The sequence below is a fragment of the Hoplias malabaricus genome, chromosome 5 (genome assembly GCF_029633855.1).
Source record: "Hoplias malabaricus isolate fHopMal1 chromosome 5, fHopMal1.hap1, whole genome shotgun sequence".
Lineage (NCBI taxonomy): Eukaryota > Metazoa > Chordata > Actinopteri > Characiformes > Erythrinidae > Hoplias > Hoplias malabaricus.
Genome location: NC_089804.1, coordinates 24,837,227 through 24,860,368, shown reverse-complemented (window position 1 = coordinate 24,860,368; position 23,142 = coordinate 24,837,227). Strand labels below are relative to the sequence as shown.

General features: G+C 40.1%; 1 protein-coding gene across 2 annotated transcripts; it reads right to left on the bottom strand.

Moving 5' to 3' along the window:
- Positions 1-6,404: 6,404 nt before the first annotated feature.
- On the bottom strand, positions 6,405-17,496 carry tnfrsf1b (tumor necrosis factor receptor superfamily, member 1B). 2 transcript variants are annotated; one of them, XM_066671388.1, is made up of 9 exons: positions 17,357-17,496; positions 14,611-14,713; positions 14,120-14,242; positions 13,851-14,006; positions 13,642-13,729; positions 12,305-12,528; positions 8,870-8,944; positions 8,557-8,603; positions 6,405-7,995 (listed from the first exon to the last, which is right to left on the bottom strand). In XM_066671388.1, exons 1-9 carry the CDS (start codon positions 17,414-17,416, stop codon positions 7,630-7,632), a joined length of 1,242 nt encoding a protein of 413 aa, XP_066527485.1. In that variant the 5' UTR covers positions 17,417-17,496; the 3' UTR covers positions 6,405-7,629. The 2 variants fall into 2 exon arrangements, with proteins under 2 accessions (XP_066527485.1, XP_066527486.1); XM_066671389.1 differs by having other exon boundaries at positions 8,569-8,603.
- Between the last annotated feature and the right edge of the window lie 5,646 nt (positions 17,497-23,142).

The window sequence follows — 23,142 nt, the reverse complement described above, 5'->3', positions numbered from 1 at the left end:
ATATTTTTAAATAATTTAATAACCTATTGTACTCAAACGTGGATTTTTTTCACACATTGTAATGTGACAAACAATGAAATAAAGAAAACACCACTCTCTGGTGCACTATGGTATGCCCTTACGCTCTTAAAGTGAAAAGCCACGCTGTCGCTCTCCAGCTGGCCGCATGTGGGCGTGACAATTCATCATCCAATCAAAATAAATCTGGAGTAGGAGCTTTGTCTTTAAGAAAATGTTTGTAATAATTGAAATACTCTTAACATCCTCTTAGAAATCAATAACTCAAATGCTCTGACAACATAAAGATAATCCGTTTCTGTACAGGCATAAGACTTTTAAAACACTGTTCAATCATTTCATCTGAACGCAAAAAATGATGTTTTATTTTTACCTGTATACCTGCTATATGACTCTGCACCTATGGATGCACATGGATGCATGCTGCTGAAGGTAAAGAGGGGTGCAACACAGCTGAACATAGAGGTAGAGAAGTCTTCCAAAAGAAAAGACTGGATGAAGCCAAAAGGCAAACCAGAGTAAACATTGGTGTAACGGTTGGTTGTTTTCTATGGAACGCCCTTTGGGTCTTTACGCCTACAGGGATGTTAACACATAACGTCCTAAGGCGGCAAGCTGTGCCGTGTTAACACATAAATTTGAAGATATTCAAACCCCTTAAGATTTACAAAAGCTATGCGTTAACACAGACGTCAAAGAAGGTGTAAAGACCCAAAGGGTGTTCCATAGTTTTCTTACATGGTGTTTGAAGGAGAGCTTTTGTATTGCAGTGTTTTAGAGCAGTGGCTTAAGGGGGAGGGCTGAATATATGAAATGGGACTTATTCCAAAAACAGGAACCTACAAAACGACTTGCTGTAGTTTTAAGCCTTGCTATGTCCAGTTTTAATTAACACATTATTACAAGAAATGGTTAAAAGTATGCAGCCTAATATGCAAGTAATATTTTATGATTGTTTTACAATACACCAATACATTTAGTTTACACTAAATTGTGAACTGGATTTATTTGGTTTTGCATAAGGTTTGTTTTGAATAACTTGCCTTTTAGGGAAATAAAAAGCAGTGTATGTTCTATAAAGGTGAATAAGTTTGAAGTAGCATGGGGTGGGTGACATGGCAAGATCACAACTTCATTATAGCTCAGGACACTGACAGTACGTAAGATTCATTCATTTTCATTCATTGTCTGTAACCCTTATCCAGTTCAGGTTCGCGGTGGGTCTAAAGCCTACCTGGAATCATTGGGCGCAAGGCAGGAATACACCCTGGAGGGGGCGCCAGTCCTTCACAGGGCAACACAGACACACACACACATTCACTTACACACTCACACCTACGGACACTTTTGAGTCGCCAATCCACCTACCAACGTGTGTTTTTGGACTGTGGGAGGAAACCGGAGCACCCGGAGGAAACCCACGCAGACACAGGGAGAACACACCACACTCCTCACAGACAGTCATCCGGAGGAAACCCACGCAGACACAGGGAGAACACACCACACTCCTCACAGACAGTCACCCGGAGGAAACCCACGCAGACACAGGGAGATCACACCACACTCCTCACAGACAGTCACCCGGAGGAAACCCACGCAGATACAGGGAGAACACACCACACTCCTCACAGACAGTCACCCGGAGGAAACCCACGCAGACACAGGGAGATCACACCACACTCCTCACAGACAGTCACCCGGAGGAAACCCAGGCAGACACAGGGAGAACACACCACACTCCTCACAGACAGTCACTCGGAGGAAACCCACGCAGACACAGGGAGAACACACCACACTCCTCACAGACAGTCACTCGGAGGAAACCCACGCAGACACAGGGAGAACACACCACACTCCTCACAGACAGTGACCCGGAGGAAACCCACGCAGACACAGGGAGAACACACCACACTCCTCACAGACAGTCACCCGGAGGAAACCCACGCAGACACAGGGAGAACACACCAACTCCTCACAGACAGTCACTCGGAGGAAACCCACGCAGATACAGGGAGAACACACCACACTCCTCACAGACAGTCACCCGGAGGAAACCCACGCAGATACAGGGAGAACACACCACACTCCTCACAGACAGTCACCCGGAGGAAACCCACGCAGACACAGGGAGATCACACCACACTCCTCACAGACAGTCACCCGGAGGAAACCCAGGCAGACACAGGGAGAACACACCACACTCCTCACAGACAGTCACTTGGAGGAAACCCACGCAGACACAGGGAGAACACACCACACTCCTCACAGACAGTCACTCGGAGGAAACCCACGCAGACACAGGGAGAACACACCACACTCCTCACAGACAGTGACCCGGAGGAAACCCACGCAGACACAGGGAGAACACACCACACTCCTCACAGACAGTCACCCGGAGGAAACCCACGCATACACAGGGAGAACACACCAACTCCTCACAGACAGTCACTGGGAGGAAACCCACGCAGATACAGGGAGAACACACCACACTCCTCACAGACAGTCACCCGGAGGAAACCCAGGCAGACACAGGGAGAACACACCACACTCCTCACAGACAGTCACTCGGAGGAAACCCACGCAGACACAGGGAGAACACACCACACTCCTCACAGACAGTCACCCGGAGGAAACCCACGCAGACACAGGGAGAACACACCACACTCCTCACAGACAGTCACCCGGAGGAAACCCACGCAGACACAGGGAGAACACACCACACTCCTCACAGACAGTCACCTGGAGGAAACCCACGCAGACACAGGGAGATCACACCACACTCCTCACAGACAGTCACCCGGAGGAAACCCAGGCAGACACAGGGAGAACACACCACACTCCTCACAGACAGTCACTCGGAGGAAACCCACGCAGACACAGGGAGAACACACCACACTCCTCACAGACAGTCACTCGGAGGAAACCCACGCAGACACAGGGAGAACACACCACACTCCTCACAGACAGTCACCCGGAGGAAACCCACGCAGACACAGGGAGAACACACCACACTCCTCACAGACAGTCACCCGGAGGAAACCCACGCAGACACAGGGAGAACACACCACACTCCTCACAGACAGTCACTCGGAGGAAACCCACGCAGACACAGGGAGAACACACCACACTCCTCACAGACAGTCACCCGGAGGAAACCCAGGCAGACACAGAGAGATCACACCACACTCCTCACAGACAGTCACCCGGAGGAAACCCAGGCAGACACAGGGAGAACACACCACACTCCTCACAGACAGTCACTTGGAGGAAACCCACGCAGACACAGGGAGAACACACCACACTCCTCACAGACAGTCACCCGGCGCGGGAATCGAACCCACAACCTCCAGTACGTAAGATGCATTTCAATCTTTCATGTTTTTTTTTGAGGAGATGAACCAATCAACAGCAGAGAAAAAAAATAAAGCAACAGTACAGAAACAAAAGGAATATTTTGAATATTGCTCAGTGCTTGCAAACACCATGAATATAATGTTTTTTTCTTCACATTACCTACTCCTTCCTTCTCAGGCTACATAGAGGGGGCAGCATTGTTTACAAGGTAGCACACATGTCCTAATGCAGTTTACTTTCCTCAAAGATGGAGATAAATATGATATGGAAGGTGTTTTAATGACCAATTAATACCCAACATGGTCTTATTGTTCTAATTGTTCCTCTTAACCTGTATCCTTAACCCATTTTGCTGATTAGGAAACATATATGTGGTTAAAGCCACAGGCAATGAAGTTTTGACTGATAAGTCTGACTGTACCTGCATGTGCCTGTTCATGTATCACTATAGGAATGTAACTCTTATCCAGCTGACTGGAACACTAACAAATTTACAGGTCTGAACAAATGTGACACAGATTTACTCATGGATTTGAACGATGTAATGAAACATTGACCCGAGAGCCTGCATATAAAGAGGCCAAAGTGACAACAGAGTGTATTTTAAACCATGTTCCAAGTTCAGTTGTTTGTTGGTACATTTTCTCTCACTGTTTTTTTTTAAGTAATTTATCTTCCTTATTAATTATGCAAATTGTAATTAACATTTTTTCAATTAGACTAAATAACACTGTAATTGTATAAAGGAAATGTGGCACAGTAGCGGGGCAGGAAGCACAGTCATTGAAGTTTTACATGACTATTTTAGGAAGCGGATTGTGGTCTTCACCTCAGCTGTTGTGACAGAAGATGCTGATTAATATCGCTGTACAGTTTCCTGTCATTTGATGCCTTGAGTATGAGAAAAAAAGATAATTTCCTTCAAAAGTGAATGCTGTTTCTGATTACTCAGAAGCTTTCTCTTCACGGCACTTCCTCAGTTTCTCAGTAGAAAAACTTTCTCCATATAATATGACAGTGTGGAGCAGCTGCACATGAGCATAGGTCTCAGTCAGAGGGATATAACCCCACCCCCAAGTCATTGGTCTATAACAGCATTCTCTTGAATTCCATTTGAAAAGTGTTGGTGTGGCATTTTTGATCCAGAACTAATCATCCAACCTCCTGTGGCTGAATGCAGTCAAATCCTTACAGCAATGTTTTAACACTTAATGCAAACCTTCTCTGAAGACTAGTTTTATAAGTGTGCTGGAAAAAACCAAGGCCACTGAAGTCTATACTTACAAACCCAGGGATTGGAACAAGAGATGAGTGCTGCATCATTACAATGAGGGCTCTCAGGAACTATCAGGGTAAAGCACCTCAGAAGAGATAATCAATATTTAATCAGCTGCTAAAAACATGCTTCTGTGTGATGCTTTAACTCTGTTAACACCTGTATTGATCCATGTCTGCAGGATGCCCTCTACCCTGCTCACTCAGCTCCACTACTGGCAAGACTAGCTTGAAATTCCTCCTTGTTTGGGTTTGCTCATGTTCCAATGTTCCAGGCTTATAGGAAGTACCCCGCAGCTTCTGAAAGCTACAAAATTCCAGCGTAAAAACAGAAGTGCTGTTAATTTCATAACAACACTTTAAGTCATTATCCATTCTTAGTGTTTCTTGATCCCTTCTGCAAGAAAATCCTTCGCAAATGATGTAAGAGACCAACCGTAAAGCTCCGATTAGCATCCATAACAACAGGCTATAGAGGTTTAGGAACGGCAAAAACAGACACAGAGGCTTACAAACAATAGTTATTCACAGTTTTAAAGGATTAGGAGTTGGCTGCAGGGCCACAGTGAAATTAGCACCATTGTTGTTGAAATTGTCAGTGCAAATTTCTAAGAATTGCCCCAAGCTATTTTTTTCAGATTTTTCCACAGTGTGTCTGTGCAATGGAATGATGAAATTAGACATCTTACATCTGTGTAACACATGGTAGACCACCAAACTCTTAATAACAAACACAGTATTAAAGCTTTGAAACAACAGGAGACAATCAAGATCAATCCTTGCTTCAGATTTTTAATTTATTATTAAAAGAAACATTCTCAGAAGAAAATGAGCTGACCAGCCCTGAATCTAGTCCTCAGGATCGTATGTGGCAGACAAATAAAAAGTGAAGCAACATCTAAAATTTAATCATGGAAATCTGATATAATTGTGCTTCTCTCTCTCTATAGTAATATTCTGTTGTTGCAATGGCGCCTGTAGAGCGCTGGAATATATTAATCCTTTACATTTAGTCTTTGGATTTAGAAGAAAATGGCAAGAATAAAGATCCAAGTGACCTAGGTGAAGTTAAGGATATGGGCCACTGGCGCTTTTCCAACAATATGGGCATGTAAGGAAACCAACGAAAGGTGTTCAAGAGCCTCTGTAACATGGAGGTAAACAGGGTAAAGACACTCACTTCGCCTGTTTTAGTTGGTGTTAGTTAACGTTAGCTTGACTTGCTAAACTCGGTGGCTCAGATTATACTCGGCTACATAGCTGCATTACGGAGGTTTATAGTGTCGGATGAATTCGAGTTCGACTTCGATCACATTTACAAGAATAACGGTACCTCTAAATCTGAGTTTAGCTTATTGCTAGGCTATTGTCATGAATAATGTTGGTTATTTAGCTAGCTAGATACTGTCATAACAGTAAGTGTTTTACCGCGGCGTTGTTCAGCTGTTGTCCACCAGTGACGTCACGGCTGCGTTCAAGAATTTCCGTAGCGAGCTCGGGTTTTTCCGTCAATTTAATAAAGTTGTCAGTTTTAAAGCAAATTAAGCTGCTATTTTCATTTTAATTCATACTTATATATGTCAGTAACTAAAATAATGTGAAATATTCATGGAGGTCCATTAAGTGTTGCTTAGCCTTTAATGATTAGGTGAGTGTGTGATTCCCTGTGATGGCCTGGCTTCAGTTACAGAAGATACATGAAAGCAAACAATGCAACCTTTAAAAAATGATAAAGACACGTATATACAAATCTGTGTTTACTAAATTTGGTCGTATAAAAAATATATACATTCACATATATACAAATGTGTGTTTAATTAATTAGCTTAAAAGACAAACACTTTTTCTTAACTAACAGTGCACACAAGGAGACACGGTGGAACAAAAAATAAAAGCCCAAACAAAAAACTTTCTTTAAAATAATTTCATAACAGTGCTTCAACATTATTTTCATAATGTACAGTGCATATATATATAAAAAATCTGACTTCATAATTAGACATCCTGCTGCTAGAGTTGACCTCTATGATGTCAGTATGCCTCTCTACCACTGGGGGGTGTCAGTTGTCTAGTTGTAACATACTGGAAAGAACACAAACCTTTATTTTAAGGGTTAAAGTGTGGGTAAAGTGCATTTGTGATTCTCCTGCCCAGAGAACATCTCACTTACAAAAGCGTATTTGATCTTTTGCATTCGTTCTGTTACAAAGGCAATGGATCCAGCCATTACTTGTCTCTGTGAAAATAATACTCAAAAGTGTACACGTAGGGCTTTGATGGTAACGTATAAAATTGCTCGCTTCTATGACTTCGTTAAGCTAAAGTGATATGACATTGTTTCGATGAAGGACAAAGGAACCAAGCACCAACAGAGGCTCCTGCACCAACGGAAAAAAATATAAACATCTCTGGAGAGTTATAACATCATCTTGATTTTTAACTCTTGTCTTTTAAACAGTCCATTTGTTCCTTTTACAGACAGTTGCCTTAATTTGGCTTGCCCCAACTGAGCAGAACACATTTACTGCCATTTGAAGGGACAGATTCCAGGCAAAACTGAGGGTGATTTCATATCTGTTTTGCCCTGCAGTGACAACAAAGCCGAGGAATCCTGTGCAACATTCTACACAACATTAGGATGTGTCCTCTTGATAATCTGCAGTCAGGATTCTGACTAATACTTGATTATCTGTAGAGCTGCTGTTTTACTGCTGTTGAATGTAAGCCATTACATGACACAATGACCAACTGACATTATCAGGCTAATGTAGCTTTCTGGCTATATAAGCTCTATAGGTAAAATCAGAGAAATGGCATGATGTATAGTCAGTGGTGGCTCGTAAGCCTGAAGATGATTATATAAGCTAATAATGGTTCAGTGTATAAAGATAGCTGAGCACCAACAACCCCACACACACACGCCAAGCCTGTACCAAATACTCATCAGTGACATGAAGACACCAGCGGACTTCCCCCTCATCTTCAAAACACACTCATCCCACTCTCTTGCACTGACTGTAAATGGTCTTTTGTGTTCTCTTCCTCGCAGGAGACACGCAGCTGCTCCTCCTGAGAAAGGGGGAGCTGGACTTCAGGCATGACTGTTTGGCTGATGGGGATGGAGCAGGTGCCATTGTTTGGGTTTACATGACAGTTAAATGTAGCCGTGATGCTAACGTTAACACATGGGCTGGACACCATGGGTTGTTCTGTGTGGATGCTGTCCAGACTCGCGCCTGTGCACTGACTTTGGCTGTCTGATGATGATGATGATGATGATGTGGTGTCCTTTTTGCCATCTGCTAGCAAATGCTCGCTCTCTGTCTGGTTGTCCAATGCTTGTACGGGCTAAAAGTGAGAGAGAGAAAGTAAATTGGGTGTAAAAGCACATGCGCATATGTTCCTCTATCTCTGAGTCAAAGGTAAAAAAAGCACCAGTGTGCACCTTCCACAACTTTCAAGAGAAGAAGTGTAGACATTAATGGGCCAACACCAACTAGCATCATGTCAAAGTTGGCTAGCTGTTGTATTTAGTGCTGCAATGATTGGTGTTTAATTACATTCTACATCCTTCATAAACGTTATTTAAGCAATTGTGTCTTCTTAAAGAGATCTTTCCTATGGTAGAGAACCTCTTGTTTGTGGTTCCTTAAAAACATGTCATAAGACTACCTTAATTAATACACAGAACACTTTGGTTCTAAGAGTATAAATAATTTTCTACTGGTCTATGGATACACTATCATTGCAAAATAAGATTCCAGCCATAAGTATCAATAATTAAAAATATGGATTGTACATACGTACAATTATAATATTTTTAAATTGCCCTGTTGTACTGTACACATATGGATATGTTCTGAAAAACAATCAGATTTCTGTGCTCATGAACCTAAAACATATTCATACTTTAAAACTCACCACCTCAGCTTCTTGTATTGGAGGTTTCCATAAACCTGCAGAGAATAATGTGGTAAAAAATCTGGATGAGCATCAAAAAACATTGAACTTTTTCATCCATTTAAAACAACGCACAGGGTTTTATAACTAGGATGGGAAAATGGGGACAGATATCAGATAATGCTCAAAAGAAGCTGAAAAATTGGGCTTCGGTCAGATCAAAAATGTCTTATCAGTTCCGCACAATACCAGAGCCTGTAATCTGGCTAAGATGGTGTGATGATGCTGTCTTGACATATATACATAATCTTGCATGCATTACCTTTCCTGTGACAAATTATGAAAGTCACTGTCAGCAAAACCAGCACGACAGCAGCACCAGCAACAGCTCCTACAACTGGCAACCACCCAGAGAGAGAGAGAAAGAGAGAGAGAGAGAGAGAGAGAGAGAAAGAGAGAGTTTATAGGAGAAACCGGAAAAAGGAAACGCCCAGTAGGAGGCAAGGAAGGAAGGGAGAAAAAAAAACAATTTATTACTAATTAATTTGTAACATTGCCAAGAGCTAGTCTCCAAAGCAACCACCAAAGTAATAACAAAACTGGCTGCTGATAAAAGATGTGAAACATTCTGCCTACAAGCAATACCAGGCCTTTTCAAACATTACATAGTGTTTTATGAGCCTTTACTGCTTATGTTTATAAGCTTAAACCGATAGCCGCGTTTATCTGATTTGCATTTATATACAAGGGTTTAATGTTTCACTTGTGGCCTAAAGTTATGCTGCTTTTCCACAAAAGTTGGAATGTATTTCCAGAAAGTTTGAAACATCTGAAGATTTTTAAAATTACAAAATCACACCCAAAACATTTCCCATGCTTTAATCGACCAAGTGATTGTATTTTATAAATATAAACAAATTTAAAATCGAAGCCTGCAACACACCTAAATGTTGGGACAGATGCAAAATAAGAGTGAGATATATACAGTACAGGGGGTCCTCGACTTACGACGTTGATCTGTTGCTACATCGTGTCGTAAACCGATTTTCGGTGTAAGTCGGAACATACGTACATACTGTACGTAAATAACATACTGTAAGCACTTATCCTATCCTAACACATATCCTCCTCGGTCCCGAGATGCGTAACCATGTATTCTTCCGCCGCGCACACCAAACACGAAGTTCACGTTACGACGTTTACGACGCAAAACCACTTAAGTCGAAACAAGGCTTTATACAGTAAATGAGAGATGTGTCGTAACCATGAAACATCGGAACTCGGGACTGACGTAACCAGAGGACCTCCTGTATATTCAAGATAAGTCTGAATCTAAATGGAATTCCACAGTGTGCCGATGAACTGGTAACAGGCAAGGGGATCATGTTTAGGTACAGAAGGAACATCTAACAAAAGGTCATTCTTTACCAGTGAAGATAGGTTCTGGCTCATCACTCTGTGCTAGATATTGTCAAAAAGTTCAAAATAACATGTGAACTGTTCAATGAAATATTTCAATGAGGAAATCTGGATATACCTCTGCTAGTGCATAGCCTTTGAGCCCTCAGATAGATAGATAGATAGATAGATGATAGATAGATACTTTATTGATCCCCAGGGGAAATTCAAGAATGGCATGGCATGAGAAAATTTCATACTACTGGGATACAATTAGCCAAATAGGCTCCGGAGTACTTTGGAAAACCTTTGTCGCATAATACCATCCACTGCAACATCAAGATATTCAACCTGAAACTTTTACACAAGGAGAAATTCTATTCAATTCTATGCAGAAATGCTAATGAGTTGGGCTGTAGTTCATCTCAAATGGTCCAAAGACAGATGGAACCTGTCCTGTTGTCAGAGGAGTCCATGTTTCCGTTTTTCTTTATAGAAAATCAACGTTGTATTTTCTTTGCTAATAATGAAAGGGACCGTCCAGCATGTTATCAACGATAGCTGCAAAAGCCAACATCTCTCATGGTACTGCGGGATGAGTGGGGTCATCAATCAGCATGGGTAACTTGCATATATGAGAAGATTTCATTGATTCAAATAAACACTGGGTTTTCCAGAGACATATGCCGCTCTTTTCCTGTAGAGTCCATTGATAAGTCAGTAAGGCAGTTCCAGGCCTCATCCTGTGTGTCCTACAACAATATCGCTTTGTAGACACAGAATGTATGTGCTTGACTGGCCTGGTCTAGATTTGTCACCTGTGGCACATCATGAAGAGAAGAATAAGAAAACAGCAGCCATGGACTGTTCAGCAGCAGATGTCAAAACAAACCCAAACAATAAAAGAATCCCAAATAAAAAAGGTACTATTAAAAACTGATGTGACTCACTGATAAACCTGGGTTTTTGTCAACTTTTATTTTGGAGTGTGTTGGCGGCATTGATTTCTAAACTTGTTTGTATTTTAAGAAACTCAACTTTCTGGAAATGGGGTTAAATAAAAACCTAATGTAATGATGTGTAAGTAAATCATGTAATTGAATTGAAAACAGCACAAAGATGTAAAGATGTAAAGATGGTGGGGGGATGGGGGTGTTCGGTGAAAGACTGCTTGAGTAAACAGTGTAAATGAAAATGTAAAATGTACATAATATTATTAAAAGATTCAGAGAAATGAGAAATCTCTCTATTCAAGGGACAAGGTCCAAGACCGATATACGCTGGCGGTGAGCATCAGGCCCTCAGGCAGCACTGAATTAAAAACAGACATAATTCTGGAGAGGAAATCACCCTGTGGGCTCAGAAACACTTCCCATAAACACTCTCAGTGAACACAATTAATCACTGCATCCAGAAAACATTATCATACAAAGAAGAAACCATATATAAACAGGATCCAGAGACGCAGCTCCCTTCTCTGGGCTCAATTATGTGAATTGGAAAAGTGTCCTGTGGCCTTATGATTTAAAATGTTTAATTATGTTTAATGCTGAATTCTCTGGGCTCAAAAGGAGCAGGTCCATCTTTTGGCTTGTTATACCTGTAAAGGCACCGTTAATGCTGAATAATATATAAAGGTTTTTGAGAAACAGGTTGATATCCAGACTGTATGTACCAGGTGACAGATACACAAAGTGTTGAGCAGCAGAATTGTATATCAAGCAAATCTTTCACATTAAAAAAAAAACAGCAGTTGGTTTCCTCAGTTCCCAAACATTTACAGACTTTTGTTAGAAGTGGTGTTAAAACACAGTGGTAGCCATCTTTTCTGGAATGTGTTGCTGGCAAATGTTTAAAAAGATTTAAATGTTATCTTTGTGATGTTTTCATTTGAATTCATGATTTAAATTATCTGCACATCATTGCTTTCTATTTTGATTTTTTTCAACACCATTCCAACTTTTCTTGAAATGGGTTCAATTAATAATGACTATTTTGGAATTCAACTGTTTGCTGGGAATGTTCTGATCAAAACTAAAGCTTCCATGTTTGCATTCTGAATAGTCCCTTCTGACAACAGGCCATAACATAAAATTTTAACCAGAGATTTCAATATTAGTTCATTCATTCATTGTCTATAACCGCTTAATCAGTTCAGGGTTGCGGTGGGGCAGGAACACTGCCTGGAGGGTGCGCCAGTCCTTCGCAGGGCGACACACACTCACACTAGGGACACTTTTTGAATCACCAATCCACCTACTATTATTTCAGCTTCAAAGCTCTCAGTGACACAACAAAAGGAGTGCGTTAATTTATTATTATGTCTGTGAAAAAAGATTTATAAAAAGTTGTGAATTACCAATCAAATAGGTGATGCTTGTGTCCCCATCAGATGGTGAGATGAGTTTTTCGGTGAAATAAGTGGTGACTGAAGTGAGTGAAGGTGTTGTGGCAATGTCTGAAGATGAAGATGTGTGTGAAGTAGTCTGGATCGTGGCCAAAACCTCTGGGATTGGTATAAGACATTCTGCATCAGCTTCGGAACTTCCAGGTTTTAACACAACCATCCCCAGACTCTTGCAGCTAAAGGAAAATGAATAAAAATGTTATTTAAATGATCACTTTTTGCTGTCAAGTATCTGTATGCTTGTGAGAACATTGTAAAATTTAGGCTTTTATTTCTATCTTTGGTGGTGTTTAACTCTTTGAGACGCCAACTAGACATACTGTGTTATTTTCAACTGTAAAGTAGAGATACAGAATATTATCCACACACCCAGATTTTCAGTGATTACTAAATGCATATATTACTTTTATGTAAAAGCATAAGCCAAGCCAAACACACAAACGCAAAACACGTATTTTTACTGGAAATCAAAAAACACCAGACAATTCCAGTGAATAACAAGAATAGTGAAGTTGTTCATCACTTAAATTCTCTGTTATGTATGTCTAAAGATCTGTGGTCAATTTTCTCAGCACTGTCCGTAGGTAGTATTAGTTTCTGCTCTTACTGGTGATGTGTATGACTAGTGGTACAGAGCCACATCACACTCCAAACATTTCTGAAGTGTCTCCAGCCTCCTCATCACTGCCTTTGAAAAGCACTTGTAGGTTTTCAGCACCCACTTCAAGAACATTTTGTATTCTTGACATATTAGTGAGCTGTAATCAAACAGAACACTTGCTAATTCTATCTCAACTGTCTCGTTTTAGAACAGTGTTGCAGGGGCTCCGTAGATAAATCCCTGCTTCAGATCTGCTGGAAGTTTTATTTTATTTTATGACTAGCTACCAAGCAAATGACAAAACAAAGTGCATGTTAAAAAAAATAGATTAACTTTGATTTGTACACTGTGAGCTAATGAGCAGTACAGGACAGACGGCCTTGAAAAAGGAGTGTATATTTGTCCTGGAATCTCAAGAGAAAAAAATCCATCACATAACACTAAATGCAGCATAATGCCAGAAGAGTTCAATGTCCTTAGTTAAAAATAAGTGAAAAAAAAACATCTGTACACAGAGGCAAAATCCTTGCAGGGATTTTTAAACACGTTGGATTCCAATATTCCAGTGTTCCAATATGGAAACTATAGTTTTAGGGTACATTAGGAGTACTGTATTATTGTTTTAATTCACAATAAATGTATGAAAACAAATGATTATTATTTTAAAATGATATTTTTTATGACTTACTCTGTGTGATTCTTGCAAGGGTCCGAACTTGTTTCATTAGAGAATGTTCCCTCAGGACAGTCAGCACACCTGATGTTTCTTAAAGGGACTGTAACACATACATATTCAATGACATATACGTTAAATAACAATAACACTCAATAACAATATCTTTTTCTGAAACAGTAGTGTAGCAACAGACTTAATCACAGAAAACTGGGTCAACTTACCTTTTGGTAGTGCTCCTTTACCAGGGGGGCATTTTGTTAACAGCCGACAGGTAGAACATCCATTTCCTTCATAGAAAAAACAGTAATACCCAGACATGCACTCACACACTGCATTACTGCTTCTGGTGCATGGCTTGCTGTATGTTAAGCCTTTACCTGATAAACAATTAAAAACCAAACCATTAGTAATTAAAGCTCCTTTGTGAAGTACGTTAAAAAAATACAGCACAGTGGAAAGATCTACTGAAAAATGAATGAGGGTCGCCTACTTTTACACTCAGAGCAGGTGAAGCAGTTAGTGTGATAACTCATCGCATCCGAAAATGTGCCCTCTTCACACTCCTTACAGACCGTATCCTTCCCAGGAGTACATACACTCTCCAGTCGACTTCCTGTAACAAAATATATACACAAACGTTTTCTTCCCTTGATCCAAAGTGATCCAGACATATGTTTGAACCATTGCATTCACCTACCGTCTTTGGTTAAGATAGGTGTTAAATTGCATGCATAATCACCAGAGAAAAGCACTGCCTTTAGACAGAGACATGAGCCATCACCACGCTCAATGCTAAGTGTCTAAAGCATCCCGTTTATTTTGATGCTTTTATCTGGAGGTTATACAAGCTCTGAGTGCACAACTGAAACACCTGTGTTCACAGACTGTGTAACTTAACACAGCTCCCTAAATATAAGGAATGTCTACAAGTTTAAACTACATTTATTCGAGTTATCTTTACTTTCCAAGCTGATGACTTACCTGGCCTGCATTTGCTGCAGCACAGATTTAAGCCTGTGGGTTTGTATTCTGTAGAACGGTTCCGACATCGTTCTTCACCGACTGGATATGGCAGTGAGGATGGCTGCAGGGAAAACGGATCATGATGATGAATCGTCCCAAAAAACTGGACAATCAGGAACTGATACCACTGAGTAGGCTTCATATAAAGGGCAGTAAACTCCATTTCCCCAGCAACAATATTGTAAAGCAACAATGCTTCCCTATAGCTGGGCCATATTTAGTAAAATCATGTGATGTGTGGCTATTGAGCAACTTGAATTTGTGCGTGACTGTGAGTAAGTTTGGAATTGGCAGGTCCATGTATACATACATAGGTGGAGAAAACACACTTCCCAAAACATAAAAAAGCAAGAGCTGCTCCAGACACATGATCAAAAAATTAATTAAATAAGTCTGGGCTCATTTGGATTATGAGAAGCAGAAAGTGCAACCCAATTCTAAGCCTTGCAGGCTCCTTGAAAAAAAATGAAAGCAAGTCCCTTATTAATGTTGTAACACAAGTGAAGGGTGAACACACTCTGTACTGAGAACACAGAGCTATATTTACTTGTTAAACCTGTTTTTTATTTTCCCTGCCTTTTTTGGCTACTTTACCTGGTGATATTTTATAAAAACACATTTCTTAAGAACCGAAATGCTTCTTTAATGGTGTGACACATAGAATCCTTGGTGGCAGTGTAAATGAAACCTTTCACAGCTTTTTCATTTCAGCTGAGCAGTGGGGTAAAGTATATAAATGTACCTCATCAGCATTTTAAGCACTCAAAGAGAAAGTGCTGTGACACCTTTAGGGGAAATGACCTACAATGGCAGACCGACAAAGATTTCCGGAGCACAGCGGTGCTCTGCATAAGTGTCACCACAAGCGTCACGACTCCAACCGGCCAGCAACCTTGTTTTTCTTCCTTCATCATCTAACCATCTTACAAGAAGCCCAGCTCAGCAGAGGTAGTCTAACATGAAACCATGTCTCTAACCCGTTTACAGGAACTGCCAAATCAGGAGTGGCCCCTTTTTCACAGAACCGTGCCAGGCATGAGATGAAGGTTATTACAGAAATGCCTCTGCTGCTCCATAAGCACTCAATAAAAAAGGGTTCTATATATTAACAGTATATTGCAATAATGGTTTATCGGTTGTCATTGTTCTACACATTTTGGCTAAAGGTTTGTGGACACTTCCTCATACAATAGTTGAGATTAAAATGAGAGTTTTGATGACGAGAGTTTCCCCTTTTGGCTGCAGCAACAGATTCTGCTCGTCTGGGAAATCTTATTTCTAGATTTTGGAAAATGTCTGAGGATTTGATGCTACATGGGAATTAGTGAGGCAAGGTGCTTAGTTCTGGACCAAACACACACCATTCCCAAACTCATCCCAAAAGGCTGGAAGCTGGTCCAACACTCCAGGCAACTTCTTGAAGGCAAAATACTGTGGGGTGTAATACATCTTCAACCATTGAGTGTGGTAACCTTAGGCTTGTGCAGCTGCCACAGGGCATTACATTTTATATGTTTTTTTCTGTATATTATTCAAGCTGTGTGTGCACAACTCAACATCCATTTCCAAAATGGGTGTGCCTTAAAACAGCACGTCCATATATACACTATAAAAAGCACAGGCTTGAGGAAACACATTTTAAGAGTGAGTTCAGGAAGTGGAACCCTGCAATTTGGAAAATTGGAAAATAGGTTTGCTTAAGCAAACCATGCCAAACACTGGCAGTCTATAAGGCAATGCCCAGTTGTCTGAATGTAACTGCTTCACTGTTTAAGGTTAAGCCCACTTCAGCTCGGTGCCAAACAAAACCAAGTGGGCATTCATGTTAGTGCACATACATGTCACAGGTTGAACTTGTTAAACTGTTTTTAGTTCTCTGTTGCAAAATGGGTGATAGTGTAATTTCCTTGAGTAGTGTCCTTTAAGTCATAAAAGCTTAGGTAGCTCATTCTGACCCTATACAAAAGCTCATTAATAAATACACCACATATTTACCATTATTCTTACATGACTAAGGCTATACGTTATGCGGTATTTTCTGAAATACAGAAGGAAATTAAAAAGCAGACTTCAACAAACTGACGCTGAATATAAACGCAGGTCTTCATTCGCTAAGTTACATTTATAAACGTACAACTGATAAAAAAGACGTTCCGTGTAGCTTTCATTTTGAATTTACTTCAGACATTTTGTCGTTGTGTTACCATTACACTTCAAGCCTTCAGTTAAACAGTGACCACATTCACTTTCATTTAAATCCAGGTATATTCCCAGAAAGATTTCGTTTGTTACACACGGCTGACCATTTGAAATATCTGTTTTTATACTAACTTATATCGTATATACTTCAAATGTCTATCTCTCCTTCTGAATGTATAAAACAAGTTTTATATTTCCTTCCTCTCTCTGGGGTTAAGGTAAAATAAAATTAACAAAATGAAACCTGAGTTGTCAGTTACAACACAAACGTAAAGAAACCTAAACACGGAAGGCTAAATTTAAACTTGAATTTGAAGGTAAAAAAAAAAAAAGGCGCAAAATATTCGTTAGTGGATGAGACGACCGTTTACTCCGAGACTGTGGCGGAGGAATCTCCAGAAAAGAGCTCCAGCGAAAACCTGTTATAACTATCGCAATGAATCATTCGTCTCCGCGAAATGTTAGTCAGCTAAAAAAGAGCACTACTTATGAAAACGTTTCCTACCTTTCCCTTTGTGAGAAATGAGAGAAGGTAAAGTAATAAGAGCGGCAATTCCAGCTTCATCTTCACACTTGTGTGCGGAGCTGAGAGAATCGCGCGGAGCGGACTGCCGTCAGGAAATGATCACTATTAAGAAGTTTCTGTCGAGAGCAGGAAATGAGTTGCTCTTCCAGTCATGTTCTTAATCCTCGGTCGCAGGTTTTTTTCTCTGAGAAAAAGCAGGAAGGACCAAACTCCAAGTAGGACAGAATAGTTTAAGCCAATCTCTGGCAACTGTCTGTTCATCAGAAACACACGTTTCCATGAACATAATCCCCTAATGCTTTAAAAATGGCTCACACACACAACACGGATTATGCGAGGATCTATGAACACATGGTTATTCTCCACCTCCACGTCCATAACTCTTCCATCACTCACCTGCCAACCCCATTCCCCGCCCAAAACTTGACGCGATTGGTCCCGTATGTTTATGATGTAACAAGACATGGCTTTCTGAATCAGCGTTTTTGAGCGATTTTTTTTGTCATTGCAACACTGCTGTGCTGTCAAAATGGTTGAATGACAGACTTGGCACAGACTTGAATGCTCAAGATACATCTTCTATTGTATATACACCATTGTCTTTACGATGACAGCCGATTGGTATGCTACGATGGAGTTATTATTCTGAGAATAAAGTCAGAATTCATAGAAAAATCTCGGAATAATTCTGAGAATATTCTTGGAGAAATTGAGTAAAAAGGTCTGAATAATTCTAAGAATATAGTCAAAATATTTAGAGAAACACAGTTTTGGGTTATTATTTTCTATAATACGTAGACAGACAGACTCACAGTCTTTGAAAGAAGTTGTGAAAGAAGCCGTCAGTGAAGTGAGCAGAATTATTTATTAAATCCATTCACACGACATGATGACCCCGTCAGTGCAGCCCCTGACTGCGACACATAAGACTTTTGTTTATTGTACGAGTCCAAGCTGTAACACGATGGAGCCTCGTGGTCTCTCTGGAGTTCCACTCGCTCTGGATCAATCATTTTCGAGATCATTAATTGTATCCTGTGAAACTACATGGCCTCTTCTGAATAAACGGGTTGGTGCACGGATTCAATACTTATCATAATATGGTCCTGATGTGGCAGAGGGCTGAGTGTTTATTCATGAAATCTATACCACAGTGTGACTTCAGCAATACACTGCATTCCACAATTACACTGTGTGTCTGCCCCATTATAGGTGCAGCGAATTATTCCTAGATTATTCTCTGAATTATTCTGAGATTATTCTCAAAATTATTCAGAGAAATTTTCTCAGATTTCTGGCTTTATTCTAGGAATCTTGTTTTTCCCCCAATGCCATAGCACACAGCAACCAATACACACTCACACCAAAAGTCATTTTAGAGTGAGAAGTGGACAGTGCATTATCAAAAAACACCATAATCATACACAAAACCAAACCAACAAACTAAGGCACTAATCTCAACTAAACACAAAAACTAGTTGAGATATATAAACATATATATATAAATATAAGAACTAAAATAGCAGAGTTTGGCTCCAACAAGAGCACAAATAGATACAAAGATATTGTAATCAGACCTTACAGAGATGAACGGTGTGAACAACAGAACTGCTAAAGCTCTAAGATTTGTCCACCAGTTGTTTCTGTCATTTGGCTGTTCTTCAGAACAATAACATTATTACAGTTAGGCTAATTTTCAGCAGTGTTTTATCCAGCAGCCTATTGGTTTGATTTCTTGGTTCAACTAACTATACAGGGTGACCTTACGTCCTCTTTTATCAGGACATGTCTGCGGTGTGTGGTCTGGAAATGTCTAGTTCTCAGCAATGCTCTCTTCCTTTATCAAGTATATATTACGTTTGGTTGCTCAAATGTAATGGTGCTTGCTTTTATAAATGTTAAAAAATAAGTCACAGTTAAAATGATTTTCTGCTGTGAACAAGTCACATGAGTCATTTCAACAGAAACAAGTCATTTCAACAGAAAACAACAGGGTCTCCATGGTCTGTCAGGGACAAGCTAAACAATATTTTTAATAGTTTACTTGTCTTCATTTGTTATAAATGTTTAACACCAAACACTGGAGATGAATAACATTATCTGTCTGTAAAAGCATTTGTTAGTTGTACATTTATAGTTAGTTGTGTTTGTCAGCTATTTACACACCTACCCTACACACATTGCTATGGGTGTTACTAAGTACTTTAAATTAACCCGCCACCCACCTCAGCTCCCCAACAAACCACCTTCCACCCAGTAAAAGTGTTCATCCACCACAAGCATATGTATAAAAGTCAGACAAAATCAAAGACATTGCACAAAACAAAACTACTACAACTTTTTATCACGTTATAATCATAATAAAACATCTCTTCTTCCACTTACAAACACAACTTGGAACATTAGAAAAATCTACTTCGAATTTCTGTTTAAATGATTTATGAGTGAGAAATAATCAGTGGTGGAAAAGGAAAATCCCCATAGAGTTAAAAACAGAATTTCTCTTTATAACACATTAAAAAAAACCTTTCACCACTGCAGTCACACTGGTCATAACAAAAAATTCCAGTCAAAACAATAGTCCTGGGCTTTGTCACGTTATCTGATGGTAATTCACAACTATAACAGTTCTCATTATTACTCCATCAATATGACCAAAGCATTCACATTTCACATAGTCCCTGAATAATAATAAAGCTAGTTTTAAAGCATACATTGAAACATTAAAATCTCAAGTTCAGTGGCCACCAAACGTCTTCTGAAAATCTACATTCTTGAAGTTTGGTTACAACCCACATCAAGGATGATGTGTGTATCTGTTGTATCTGATTCTGTTTGGAACGGAAGGTATTTTACAAGGGCGTTTGGTGACCACTGCTTGTTACAAATTGTCATACGTCACTGTAGCCTATTATAAACATATCACAGAACGTGAATTTACTGCGTGTTACTTTGTAACCTCAAAATGTAATGCCTACCACCAAGGGAGCATTCGTAGGTAAATAGAACAAAGGAGGGAGAACAGGAAAATGTACATGAAAGTCAAACACATAGAAACAAATAATAAAAAAAGCAGCTTAGATATGATGAGAAAAAACTCTGAATGTTGATCACAGTGATGGACGGACGACATGTGACCTCATATATTTCCTGTTTATCCCATTTAATCCAGGCTGTTTTCTCCTTGTAGCTAGGTCACCCCCTGATGAGAGCAGCTGCTAAAACGTCAACATACGTGGAGAACACTAACTATCAATTCAGTTATATCAGCTAGCACTGACATGAGTAGAAGAGAAGGTCCCGAGAATGAGGCCATGTTATGCTTTCTTCCTGGCCATGAGAACAACAGTATGTAAACTAAAGTGTATATAGGACCAACAGTGGTATTACGTGTGGGGGCTTCTACAGCACATTGCATATTGGTGTGCATGCGGAAACGCTATAACAATGACCATACAGGCACAAAGCTGAGCAATGCTCAACACAAAGTCCCTATAATATAGACAATACTAAGCTGCCAAAAGTCTGATTTGAATTTGTGATTAATCTCACATCACAAAAACCAACACATTTACATATTTACACCTTTTAGCCCACAGCAGTTTAGTCCTCCAGTTCAGACTGACTTTATAAGAAGGGTCTCAGCCAATCAGAACAATGATCACTTACAAAAGTCTAAAAGTTTAATTTTATGGAACGAAACATGATTAGAAACTGTGGAGGATGTGTTGAGATACCCATAACTCACTCACACATTCTATGAGCAGACTACAATAGGCAAAATCCATTAAAAGAATGTGCTGTATATAAATGGGTATGTGTAAATGGGGAGGCGGTATGTTAAAGGACATCTATAACCTGCAGTTTTCAAGCGCCTTGGTGGAATGGCTGCTCAAGTGAAGTTATCGCCACAACTTCCCACCTCTCATGTAAATTGGTGGCCTTTTTTATTCTAACACTGGGGTATTCTTAGCTCCACCTTCACACTTGTGACACCCACACAAGTGCACGATTTACTTTCATCTGTCCAACTCACATGCAGAAAAACATGATCAGCTGTCCATAAAGAAGTCACTTTTGTTAGAGTGCAAACAGTGAAGAGTCCTCTGTGTTCAAACTAAAAATAAAGATATATTGAAATCCAATGAAATGTGTGTATTATTTGCATATTAATAAAACATATGGCATTAAAATGTTGTCCCACAGTTTAGTTCCTTTTAGGAATAAGTGTGTTATAAATATATATTATAAATATATTGATAATCTCTTTTATATTCATGTGCACAAATAAAATGTTGTACATATGCGAATCAAAAAAGTTCAGTACACCCCCTTTTCTCCTGTGTACACTTTTCAGCAGCCAGGGAGTTTTCTCACCTTCACTGTGCTTCACACTCCCTCCTACAGAATGAATACAAAACATAACAAAAAATCACCCACCACTGAAACCCTAGTCTATCTACTGAACACACAAAGACACAGTCACCCTGATGGTTATATAAGAATTTCTGACACACTGAAAGAAAGCTGTGCTTCCAGTTGACCTTCAATGTGTACATCATTTCCACATGAATTTAAAGTGTCACTTCAACACACTCTGGATTGTGTGTCTGTGACTGCCAAAGCTGCAAACCTTTTTACCCCCTGGTAGCTTTTATGAGACTGCGCTCACTTCTTGGTGTCCACCATCGGTTTCTTGGGTTGTCCCCATTACAGGTCTTGAAAGTGATTCATTCAGAGTGTGATATGTCCTTACACGAACCTGGTGCTTCGTCCCTCGGACAAATATTTGGATCATAGAGAGACCTGCTGAGAAGTTTGGGTCAGGAACCCACACTTTGTAGAGGTGAACACAAATCTCTCCACATTCTGAAACAACTTCAAGTCCTTTTTCCTCAGTGAGGTTATATTCCATGTACCAGCTTTTAGTTTCTGCTTCCGCCACTTCCCTTTGCACAATAGACACTTTTGACCACATCCCGAATTTGAACCAAGCAGGTGGTACACCCCACATGGTCCTCCCAGAACTCAAGTGTGAATGTCGTCAAGATCATGCTTCCTAAGCAGGAGGGAGGGCTGGAGGCGACTGAGGGTTCAGAATGCATTTCACCCACATCCATTAGCTTTCAGTAATGGCCTAAAGAATGAGGTGTTTAGCCATTGTTTTGTCCAAAGTAAGGGATAGTATCAGGTTGTTTGTCTGCTTTTTATTGCAGTAAAAGTCTCTAATATTTGGGAAGGTTTTGTGCTGCATATTGGTACACCGCTGTGAGAATTTGATTGTGTTCAGCCTGGAGAGTTTTACTGAAGTCCTAATAGTAGTAATGTTGGATAAGAAATCATCCCATCACATTCCGAGTATATAATTCCTCTGATCCACAGCCCAATGCTCAACGGGAGGTTTTATAACACGCGGCTCACGATTGGCATTGGGTATGGTGACCTTAGGCTTGGGACATTGGCAAGGATCTTTTTTTATGGACATTATACAAGCTCTTTGTGTCAGCAAAGGCCACGCCAAAGTAACTGAAATCACTAATCATAAGGAGACAGTATATTTTTTGACATTTCTTGGATGTATATTTCTGTTTTCATGTGGAAATGATGTACACATCTGAGAACAAGAGCTTCAAGGTGCATCCTCCAGTTCAGCGCATCTTCTCTTCAACATGTAACATACATGTAGTGTTGTACAACAGGACACAACACTATTTCATAGAATGAAGTTTCTCATCGCTTGTTTTTGGCCTTCTGGCAGTCTTCGT

What these genes read in the sequence shown, in the direction of transcription:
- tnfrsf1b (XM_066671388.1), bottom strand. Translation starts at nt 17,416, where the DNA reads ATGAAGCTGGAATTGCCGCTCTTATTACTTTACCTTCTCTCATTTCTC. An exon ending in TAAAGGAGCACTACCAAAAG is followed by an intron (nt 13,730 to 13,850) that starts GTAAGTTGACCC and finishes TATGTGTTACAG; the next exon opens with TCCCTTTAAGAAACATCAGG. An exon ending in CTGAGGTGGTGAGTTTTAAA is followed by an intron (nt 7,996 to 8,556) that starts GTATGAATATGT and finishes TCTCACTTTTAG; the next exon opens with CCCGTACAAGCATTGGACAA.